Source organism: Amphimedon queenslandica, unplaced genomic scaffold (assembly GCF_000090795.2).
Source record: "Amphimedon queenslandica unplaced genomic scaffold, v1.1 AMPQUscaffold_13509, whole genome shotgun sequence".
Lineage (NCBI taxonomy): Eukaryota > Metazoa > Porifera > Demospongiae > Haplosclerida > Niphatidae > Amphimedon > Amphimedon queenslandica.
This window is the reverse complement of record NW_003546255.1, coordinates 317,772-328,326: the sequence shown is the minus strand read 5'-3', so window position 1 is coordinate 328,326 and position 10,555 is coordinate 317,772. Positions and strand designations below refer to the sequence as shown.

General features: G+C 36.9%; 3 protein-coding genes across 4 annotated transcripts in view; 2 read left to right on the top strand and 1 right to left on the bottom strand.

Moving 5' to 3' along the window:
- The window catches only part of LOC100639559 (Bardet-Biedl syndrome 7 protein homolog), an 8,627-nt gene extending 4,088 nt beyond the window's left edge, over nucleotides 1–4,539 (bottom strand). Inside the window, exons 1-8 of the mRNA XM_020007437.1 lie at nucleotides 4,398–4,539; nucleotides 3,216–3,278; nucleotides 3,044–3,155; nucleotides 2,473–2,599; nucleotides 861–1,065; nucleotides 646–712; nucleotides 529–595; nucleotides 422–471 (exon numbers count right to left, since the gene is read on the bottom strand). Of these exons, the coding sequence (XP_019862996.1) occupies nucleotides 422–471; nucleotides 529–595; nucleotides 646–712; nucleotides 861–1,065; nucleotides 2,473–2,599; nucleotides 3,044–3,155; nucleotides 3,216–3,278; nucleotides 4,398–4,433 (727 nt within the window). The 5' untranslated portion in view covers nucleotides 4,434–4,539. The remainder of the gene's footprint in view (nucleotides 1–421; nucleotides 472–528; nucleotides 596–645; nucleotides 713–860; nucleotides 1,066–2,472; nucleotides 2,600–3,043; nucleotides 3,156–3,215; nucleotides 3,279–4,397) is intronic.
- Nucleotides 4,540–4,592: 53 nt separating this feature from the next.
- LOC100639434 (neurofilament heavy polypeptide-like) lies at nucleotides 4,593–8,887 on the top strand. 2 transcript variants are annotated; one of them, XM_020007463.1, is made up of 9 exons: nucleotides 4,593–4,730; nucleotides 6,946–7,016; nucleotides 7,066–7,239; nucleotides 7,289–7,387; nucleotides 7,493–7,620; nucleotides 7,683–7,825; nucleotides 7,882–8,050; nucleotides 8,104–8,449; nucleotides 8,577–8,887. In XM_020007463.1, the coding sequence occupies exons 2-9, from the start codon at nucleotides 6,965–6,967 to the stop codon at nucleotides 8,609–8,611; spliced, it is 1,146 nt and encodes a 381-aa protein (XP_019863022.1). In that variant the 5' UTR covers nucleotides 4,593–4,730; nucleotides 6,946–6,964; the 3' UTR covers nucleotides 8,612–8,887. The 2 variants fall into 2 exon arrangements, with proteins under 2 accessions (XP_019863022.1, XP_003383606.1); XM_003383558.3 differs by having other exon boundaries at nucleotides 4,593–4,734.
- Nucleotides 8,888–9,196: 309 nt separating this feature from the next.
- Nucleotides 9,197–10,555, top strand: part of LOC100639306 (probable phosphorylase b kinase regulatory subunit alpha) — a 7,373-nt gene continuing 6,014 nt past the window's right edge. Inside the window, 6 exon segments of the mRNA XM_020006942.1 lie at nucleotides 9,197–9,338; nucleotides 9,421–9,606; nucleotides 9,709–9,826; nucleotides 10,126–10,224; nucleotides 10,286–10,368; nucleotides 10,416–10,514. Of these exon segments, the coding sequence (XP_019862501.1) occupies nucleotides 9,231–9,338; nucleotides 9,421–9,606; nucleotides 9,709–9,826; nucleotides 10,126–10,224; nucleotides 10,286–10,368; nucleotides 10,416–10,514 (693 nt within the window). The 5' untranslated portion in view covers nucleotides 9,197–9,230.

The window sequence follows — 10,555 nt, the reverse complement described above, 5'->3', positions numbered from 1 at the left end:
AGTGGCTGTAAAAACTAGCTTAGTCTCTCTCCAGTGATCTCTAGACATTTCATCTTACAATATACTACCAACCACATTCCATGCATACACACACGTACATGTACACACACACACACACACACACACACACCAACAAACCAGCACACACACATTCAATAAAAACACATGCACTAACATAAGAATTAAAACATGAATACAATAATGAACATAATTATACAATATAATAAACATGGTTGTATTGCAATATGTACATGTACACACCTACAATAGTGGTCAATTAATTACACAAGAAGGATTTTAGAGTAAGTGAAATATGATATGTACATAAGGAATGGTGTGTATGTACATGTACATGTGTATGTGCCTCATACACATGTACTAAATACATGATTAGGTTACATGTACATGTATATGCACTTACTCCCGTATTTCTTTTCGTTTAACATATCCCAGCAATACTCTGGAGCATCCCTGAGAAAAAGAAAGAAAAAATAATCATGTACATGTACATGTATGTATAACACGTACAGTAGTATCTTAACAAGTCCTAGTCTTCCGTCACTCGTACCGTACAACAAACCACGCCCAGCTCCGCCTATAAAAGTTGCAACTATAACAATCAGACCAGATCCATCCCCGAAATACCTTCTTCACTGAGAGCAACCGTGGTAGGAGGACCAGCAACTTCTAACTCATACAACAGCTCAGATCCCTTTATATGAAGAAATTAAAAATACATGTACACGTACATGATCTACATGCATCTAGATGTACGTGTACATGCAATTACATGCAATAGTGATTACAGGAAAATTTAACACTCTCATTAGTCTGTCACCATAGCAACAAACCCCACCCACCTTCAAGACCCTGAGTGCACAATCTTCGCATGCCAGTACTGGTACCAACCCTCGGGCTGCCGAGGAAGAGGCGTGGCTTGTCTCGGGTAGACAGATGACAGAGTTAATGGTGTCAGCAGATAAGTAATAATCAGTGTCAATACAGTCAACGTAATGATTGAACACGTATGAACCGACTGTGTATAAGTGACTGCCGTTTACATACCTAAGTAATGAATAAAAATAAATAATAATTATTATAATAATATTGTTTCGATCAGTATATACACTGCAATAGGCTTGTAAAAATTAAATAAAAACAGAGTCTAAGTATAAATGTACTGCAGTAGTAATATAATATAATATACAGACTATAATAAGATATAATCGAATGCTAATTTTAAGTATTTTGTACATATGTAAACACACAGCCCAGCCTTTAATAATAATAATATTTAAATAACTGAATGATCATATACTGGCCTATATACACGTAGATTGAAGCTAGCTCCTGGTACATTAGAGTATAGTGAGTATACACATACTGCACATTGTATATTGCTTTCCTTTTCAATGCTTCCATGCTATATCATCCAATAACAATGACAACGATAATAGTTTCAGTATTAAGAATATACTAGCAATGTACATGACAACACAATATCCTAATAATATTCCAATAATATCCTAATGATATCCTAATAATATCCTAATAATATTCTAATGCATGCGGTTGCCTAATTAATTAAACCCTAAAGTGTGTAGGTTGGTTTGTTCACACTTGACATCAATAGAGACTGAAACTAGTAGCCTTTGACTCACAGACCTTTCATATACCATTTGATACTAATACATGTACACTGTACAGCTCGTATGTATATGCTATGTTGAAACACCAAAAATTTCATTAACATATTAAATTCTAAAACAACTCCATTCAGCCATAAACTAATGGTAAAATCATGTAGCCTGACTAAGTATTGCTAATGGGGATTCACACACACATTATATCTTATTTCTTTTCATTATATGCTGAATCCATTCATACACATTGTATCTTAATTAATCTTTGACCTCTATAAGTGGGAAAAGGTGGAACTATACACTAGCTGCCATTAATATAGCAGCTTATGTAATGAGGGCAACATTAAATAGAGATAATGTAGCATTACCAGTAAACATGTACTGGTTGTAGGCTTGTAGGCAGTACTACAAGTTGCAGAGGGTCAGGTGAAGAATAGAGTTACATTAATGTACAAAGGACATAATGTACACTGGTAGCCTTATCAGACAATCATGATCAGTCACACTATGCTTGTAGTTTTCTTAATATAATGTGTTTTACTATGGCCAGTCTTCTATCATGGCTTGTGTGTGTGTGTGATACAGTGTTTTTGGTCTGCCTGTCTCCTTGCTACTTTGACCTCCATACCTACCTCCTGTTAATTCTATTATAGTGTACATGTGTATGTTCTCTACCTTCTTTATGCATTCATTTATGGTACTAAATTCTACTACTGTATGTACATTATTTCTCATCTCTCTCTTTCCCCCTCTCTCCCTCCTCCCTCTCTCTCTCTCCCTCCTCTCTCTCTCCCCCTCCTCTCTCTCTCCCCCCCTCTCTCTTTCTCACATGCTTCTAATGGGCTCCGTGAGGTTGCTATCAAACGAGAGGAACTGTTTCCCTTTCTTTGTGAATGCCTTAACTTCAGCACCGGCTGAGACAAATATTCTATCAGCAACAGAGCCAGGAGCACCATCTGAAAGAGAAGGAGAAGAGAGAGAGAGGAGAGAAAGAAAGTACATAAAGAGATTAAAGAATAGGCGAGATACAAATACATAAAGAGATGAAAGGAAGGGCGAATGAAAGATTAGAGGTGTCATGTAATTAACAAAATAATATGTCAAAAGATTGAGTGAGGACAACAATCCTGAACCAATCGCAGATGTCCTGTGTTTTGTCCATTAGTCATATATGAATATGACCAACACAAACAAATCAAATACATAACGTATACACACACGCCATATTTATACACACAAACACCTACATATTGTATTAGCTAGTGGGTAATAATATTGTTGTCTCTCTCTCTCTCTCTCATGTCCCATTCATACTCAAAATTACAGCAAGTAGTATTTGAAAGATAGCAACAATCAATCTCTCTTTTGATCTCTGTCTCTCTCTCTCTCTCTTTCCTTACTGAGTTGCAATGTAGCTATAGGAGGTCCAGGAAGTGTTTTAAATACAATCTGTGGATCACCTTTCTTCATTCCAAACGTTGTAAGGACGCCATCCTGATCGCCCACAACTATCTGAGAGTGAAAGGATAGATGCATATTTATAATGCCATCATTATTATATTGTTAAAATACTTTTTGTGGATTTTTCTTTGTGGAAGGGAGCACTTTCATGCAGTTAGAAGATAGTGCACCAACCTGATGGAGGGGAGAAAGAGGGGGAGAGAGAAAGAGAGAGAGAGAAAGAGAGAGAGAGAGAGGGAATGAGAGAGGGAGAGAGAGAGAGAGAGAGGGAGAGAGAGGGTGAGAGAGAGTAATCAATGCTCATGCTGTAAACAATTAGGACATTCCATGTCTACTCATTACTATTCCACTAATTAAATGTCATCTTGTATTATTAATCCTTTTTATCCTAAGTACACACACACACATGCAACACATTAACATGTACATAACATACATACACACATCAATGAAACAGAGTGAGAGAGAGAGGAGAGAGAGAGAGTGAGAGAGTGAGAGAGAGGGAGAGAGGGAGAGAGAGAGAGAGAGAAAGAGAGAGAGAGAGAGAGAGAGAGAGAGGGAGAGAGAGAGAGTGAGAGAAGCTGGAAGAGTAACTCAACATATACATACTGTACATCATAAATAAAAAGTATTTAGAGATATAAAAAGTATGATACATCATATAAACAAAAGGCAATTAAGAATATCAGATACATGTACATGTACATTCTACCCAAGAGATGGAAATAAGGTTTAAAGATATGTAAATGTACATGCACATGTACTATAGTCTGATCTCTATTTAGCAATTCATGTATCAATAAGGTATAACTATACACACAGAGTCTGTATACACATAAAAGTATTAATTATTATAATAAATTAATAATGTATAGCTAGTACAGGTCAGAACTAACACATTAAATCACATTATCTACATGTGTAAATACATTCCTTGTTACATAAAGTCATCAGTAAATAAGGTACTCTCAAAATTCTGCTATTTTTAAACCAACTCCTTATAAGGGAGTATAGTAATGTTACTATAAATAACTGTAGCCAACCACATACCAGTGCTGGCATGTGTCACGACCATATATGGTCAAGTATTAGTGTACATTAGCAGGTCGTTTAGATTTAAATCAATTTTATTGATTTGTGCCCTTACAATAAAGCAGAGACTACATTTTAAAAATACATGCACATTGCACATTAATACTTTTGTGGTACGAGTTAATTTTTAATTAGCACAAAATTTATGATGTTTTAAAAATACAAAAATTGACATTAAGGGTATGATGGAATGTCTCATACCTGATTATAGAATATAGGGGCTAGTTCAATATCCATTCTCTCTCCTCAGACTCTAAAAACTCCTGCTATGCCTAAAAAAGAGAAGAAAAGGGGCAGATAGTACAAAAACTACTTATTGTCGGCCATTTTTATTGTACCGTTGCTATGCAACCGGGAGGCGATCACGTGATCTCGGACACGTTATAAAAGGCTTTCGCAGGAAGACGTTGAGATCTTTTCTCTTGGAGCAGACGAATCGGATCAAGAAGTGTCTTTGTTACCTGACTATCTCCTTCATCCTCCATTTTGTTCCTGTCTTGAAGCTCTCTCTTTGCCGTTCTTTGCCTTTGCAGTGTAGGTGAGTTTTGCAGCTGGTCTCCTGCTGTCCTACTAATCCTCTTTGTTTTTGCAATGGCGGGGACAATAACTATGTTCTTTTACAAAATCCCTTAGCCTGCGCCTCAATAACAGGGCCTTTTAGAGGCAGAGAAGAGAGAGAGAGAGAGCTGGTTTTGTTGTCATCATTGGTTTCCCAGCCATACATGTGCATCTCTCGCTTTTATTGAATTAAATTGATACCTAATTGGCCTGTTTTCCCATTTTTAATATGTCCATTGTTTCTTAGTAAAAATCCCTACCCTAAGAATCCCCTATTAAAAAACCAACCTTAAAAATATGCATGAATCCATGTGTTACTCTTAAAAATTATTATTTTAGTTCCCCTGGTCCCTCCTTTACCCTTTAAGAATACATTTCTTATCACAACCAGTGGTCACATGCTTACCAAGTTCCCATGACAACCCATCCACCTGTGCAGTGACTGCCTCGTTAGTAGTTTCACACGTTCCCTTTTTCCCTGGCCTTCCTGACAAACAGGTTTTATGTGTGGCGATATGTAAAAGGCGTCAATGCATTAGAAGTAGCACTGGGTCTGCTAATCGCTAAAGTGAAGATCATTTGTATCCCATCCTACGATAATTAATGACAAATCTAGTAATTATCGTCTAAAAAAGCAAATTTTATATAAGAGCAGCCATGCATGTACATGTATGATGTTTTTTAAAACTTTTAAAAGAGGAGAGAGTGGGACACTATTATTTTGTATGTTATGACCACTTGTGCTATTTTGTCTACTCTTTTGGGAGTTGTAAGACACGATAGACTACAACCTGTTCCTTTTCTAGCCTCCCATATCCTCTCACTTTATAGTCATCTCTCTAATTCTCCAAAGTACACATTGCCTGATACTTAAACACATTATCGTGTATAGCCCTTTCTTAGTATATGTACTATTAGTCTCTAATCCTCTAAAGTACACATACACTTGCACCCAAATACACATTGGTTGCATTTGCTAAGTGTTTTGTTAAACCCAATGTCAACAGGGGGCCTCCTTTGTAATATCTCTACCAGTCTGCTCCGCTCTCTCTCTCTCTCTCTGCCTCTCTCTCTCCCTGTTCCAAAACAATCAGTTTATTCTTCATTTCGTGTTTATCGTTTGTTCTCTGATGACATTGACCATATTTGGGGCTTGATTATGGTATTTTTGAAAAGTATTGAATGCTTTTCAAGTACATGGGTCACTCACAATCAATTATACATGTATATTTATCATTTTAACATGTACTGTAAGCTGTATATTTATTACATGTACATGTACATGTATATTTATTATTTAAAGTGTTTAATGATATTGTAGATACTCAATGGGTCTATAGTACATTATATTGTCATAAACAATAAAGTGTAAAAGGTTTGGTTTTATAGTCTTGTCCTATACTTCATTGGAACTATTGCTACATGTACATGTACATTTAGATCTACTGCATTCAAATGTAGTAAAATCTGTGCACTTCTGTGTGGTTGTATAAATCTATTGACTATATATTGATGTTTATCTATCTCTGTGTGAGCACATGTGTGTGTTCTTGTTTCTTGTGGCTTGACATTATACTTATCAATGCTCCAGTAACCACTTCTCCTTGTCCAGTGATTCTCTTCTCTCAATAGTGTGTATAGTATAGTATAGTATAGGATCCCTGTTCTCTCCTTATATGGTCGCTAATTGACCAGTTGTGTGAGCATTGCCACAGTGTGTACTAAGGAATGTGTTAAGTATACTAACACCAATTCTCTCCCATTGTCTCTGTCTCCCTCTTAATTCTGATAATTCTACACATGTCTGCCCATTAGCATTCTATGAATTAGCTTACATGTACATGTATCATATCAAGGAGATGAGTTCTCATTAATTATATATGTATATATACAATGTACATGCTTATTTATGTCACCAGTACTGTATTGCAAGCATTAAGAAGCCTACAATTTGCATATTGTGTTCTACTACTAATGTGTACTACTGTTTGCTAGTAATTATATTGTACTATGCTACTTTGTTTTGGGGAGGCATGTGTGTATGTATATTGTTATGTCGTTGTTGTTTTCTGTGCGATCCCTTTTGATAACAGTTTTGAAAGTCGTAGTATCGTTATCATAATAATTATTATTGTATGTAATGACAGGTTGGGAATTTCATTTATTTATGGTATATTATCATTTTTTGTAGTTTATAATTAAATTTCAAAATGTCTGACGCAGCTGAAGACAAGCCTCAAGAAACACCAACCACTACCGAAGGTCCGCAACCTTTACTTTTATTAATTAATTAATTTTTTTTTAATTTTAGAACCCAAGACAGAGGAGGCCCCAAAGACTGAAGAGGCCCCTAAGACAGAAGAAGCCCCAAAGACCGAAGAGGCCCCTAAGACTGAGGAGGCCCCAAAGACGGAAGAGACTCCAAAAGAGGAAGAACCAAAAACCGAAGAACCCAAAACTGATGAGGCAACTGGTGGAGCTGAAGGTAAAAAAATTAAAAGAAATTCAGTTTTATTTTTTTCATTTTTCTTTAGCTCCTAAAGAGGAAGAGGCTAAGGCTAAGCCAGAAGCAAAGCCAGCTAAACCTCCTGTTGATCGTAAAGTTGTGTTTGAGTCACCTATCATCAGAAGATGTGAGCTTTAACTTCAGCTATGATCACACTCACATGTATACATGTACTTCTATACTGATATTTGGGGTCGTTTGTTTATTTTTATTTTCCTATATCTTCTCTCAGCTACTCTAATAGGACCGCTATTCAAGAAATTCAAGCCAGAGTTCCTAGCACTTGAGGAAGAGGGAGCAGTCTTGAGATCATTCAAGGACGACAAGAAGAAGAGCACTAACCTCAACTACTTCCTCAAGGTATACATACAACCTTCTTTTTATTCCTCTTTTACATCTCCCTCTCCCTCTCTCTCTCTTAGTCTTGTACCAGTGTAGTAGAAAGGTCTTCTGACCACAACAACGCTGGATGGCCAGCAGACATAGCTGCTGAGAGATGCTTTGTACTTAACAATCATAAGAACCAATTTGTATATCTTGTTGCAGAAACACCAGAACTAGCCAAGTAGGCTATGGCACTCTTGGATTAATTTTTGAGGTTTTTGATTCTTTTTTTGACAGGGAATGGATCGAGAAATTAGTAGCAGCAAGAGAAAAGTTTTACGAGGAGCCGCCAAAGAAACCCGAACCAGTGAAGAAGGAGGAGCCAAAGAAAGAGGAAGCAGCAGCTGCTACTGATGAAGCCAAACCCACAGAAACTACTGATGCACCAAAGGAAGGAGCCACTGCTGTATGTTATGGATCACGTGCACTGATCATGAGTATTGACCGTATTTATTTTAGGTTACAACCGAAGCAGAAGTAACAACCGAGGAACCAAAAACTGAAGAACCAAAAGCCGAAGAACCAAAGGCCGAAGAACCCAAAGCTGAAGAACCCAAAGCCGAAGAGCCAAAAGCCGAGGAACCAAAAGCTGAAGAGCCAAAAGCAGAGGAGCCTAAAGCTGAAGAGCCGAAACCCGAAGAGCCAAAAGCTGAAGAACCAAAGGCTGAAGAGCCCAAAGCCGAGGAACCAGCACCTGAAGAACCAAAAGCTGAGGAAACCCCAGCAGCAACTGAAGAACCAAAGACAGAGGAAGCAGAGGCTCCAGCAACCGAAGAAACTAAGACCGAAGAAGAGACACCAAAAGGTAATAATAATTGTGAACCAATACTCAATGTAGATGAGATTATTTTAGCTGTGTATGTGCATGTATTGTGCTACCTGTCATTGTGCTTTCTCTTCACTTTTGATGTCTTCTCTTTTTCTTTCTACAGAGGAAGAAGCTCCTGCTGAAGGAGGTGACAACTAAGATGTCCTCCTATTTATGTCTCCTCTCTCTCTCTCAATGTCTCAATTCTTTTATCTGCTGATCCTACTCCTCCTCAAACACTTAGAGATTTATTATTAATTATTATAAAGTGAAATTTCCTTCCATCTTTTTTCTCTCTCCTTCTTTATTCTTTTCTTCCTCCTTATTGATAAACTGTGAAATTGTGTACTAACTTCACATACACACACACACACACACACTTTAAATAAATGTTTCTTATTGTACTTAGATTTTAGGATATTATATATCAAATAATTTTATTATAGGGATTTTAATTTAATTGTTATTATTATTATTGCTGTGTGTGTATTAATTGTTATAGATCCCCATTATTAATAATTTTCATTTCAATCATTTAAAGATAAAAATTAATGCATCTTAATATCATTTTGTTAATAAAATAAAAGCACTTAGTTGATTATTTGCAAACGTTGCACAGCTGCAGTCTTTTCATGAATAACTTTCAAATTGGCTTGATAAAGGATTCTATCAAGAACTCAAAATTTCCTTTTGTGATTTTGAATTACTTGATTTTAGCGGGAAACCTTTTCTTTCCCGTATTTGCTTCCGTTCACTGCCGTATATCTTGGCGCTCAAGATGGCGGGAAGGGAAGTCAGAGACAAGAGGAGGAAAAGGACTGATTCCAAGGTCGCCTCTTTAGCCAAGTATCACAATCTATTGGAGAAGACCATACTATGCTACCAGGCAAGAGAAAAGGGGACATTCGGTCATAAAGAGCTGCATTATTTTTAAAATTTAATGTATATACATGTACATCTGTATTTAGGATCCTGTGACTGGCCTTCTTCCCGCCTTTATTACTAAAGATGGCATACCTGGTGGTCAGTTTCAGGGCCATGCTTGGATTCGCGATAACGTCTACTGCGCTCTCTCAATTTGGGCCATGGCACTCTCTTTCAGAGGCCATGGGGAGGGTGAAGAAGACAAGCAAGCGGCCAAAGAACTTGAAAAGGTATTATGGTGATTTCGTGCAACGAGAGGAAATAATTTTATGACTTATAAATAGAGTAACTTTAATAATACATTTATTGTAGTTTAAAATCGTTTCTCATAGAATGCCGTGAGGTTGATGAGGAGCTTGCTCTTGTGTATGTTAGGGCAAGCAGATAAAGTTGAGGCTTTCAAGAAAACTCTTAATAAAGACTACGCACTTCATGCAAAATTCAACATGAGTACGAATGTACATGTACACATATGTACATGTATACTGCTGGTAATTTTGGAGGAGAAAACTTCTGGCGAATTGCAAAATTTTTGGGGATTGGCGGTTTTTAATTTGGCAAAATTGTGGCCATGTGCCATTGAGCATGCGTATAATGGCTAATTTTAGAAATGACCATTAAAATGCTAAATTTTCAGAATTACCAGCTATACAGTACATGTATATACATGTGCATATACATGTAAGTGTATATGTACATGTACATGTAAGTTTATGTAATATGTCTAATGTACATGTACATACTTTTAGGTACTTGTGCTAGTGTTGTTGGTGATTACGAATGGGGCCATCTACAAATCGATGCCACGTCGCTATTTCTATTGATACTGGCTCAAATGACTGCTTCTGGTAAGAGAAATACATGTACATGTACGCGGAATAAAAATTGTTTTAATTTTTGTCATTCCAGGCATACAGATAGTGTATAACTTAGACGAAGTCGACTTTATACAAAACCTGATATTCTACATTGAAACTGCTTATAGGACACCGGTAAGTTGCCGAGTATGACCACACCCATTTAAAAGCCACACCTACAGGATTATGGCATATGGGAGAGAGGGGATAAGACCAATCACGGTCAAACCGAGTTGAACTCGACTTCAATTGGGATGGCAAAGGTATATGTGATTTATGATGTTCATTGATGTTTTTTTAAAAATCTGTATTACCCTACTGC

Bases quoted from the DNA above. Each gene is read 5' to 3' on its own strand.
- LOC100639434 (XM_020007463.1), top strand. From the start codon at position 6,965: ATGTCTGACGCAGCTGAAGACAAGCCTCAAGAAACACCAACCACTACC. The intron at 7,621-7,682 runs GTATACATACAA...TCTCTCTCTTAG, and splicing joins ACCTCAACTACTTCCTCAAG to TCTTGTACCAGTGTAGTAGA. The intron at 8,051-8,103 runs GTATGTTATGGA...TATTTATTTTAG, and splicing joins CAAAGGAAGGAGCCACTGCT to GTTACAACCGAAGCAGAAGT.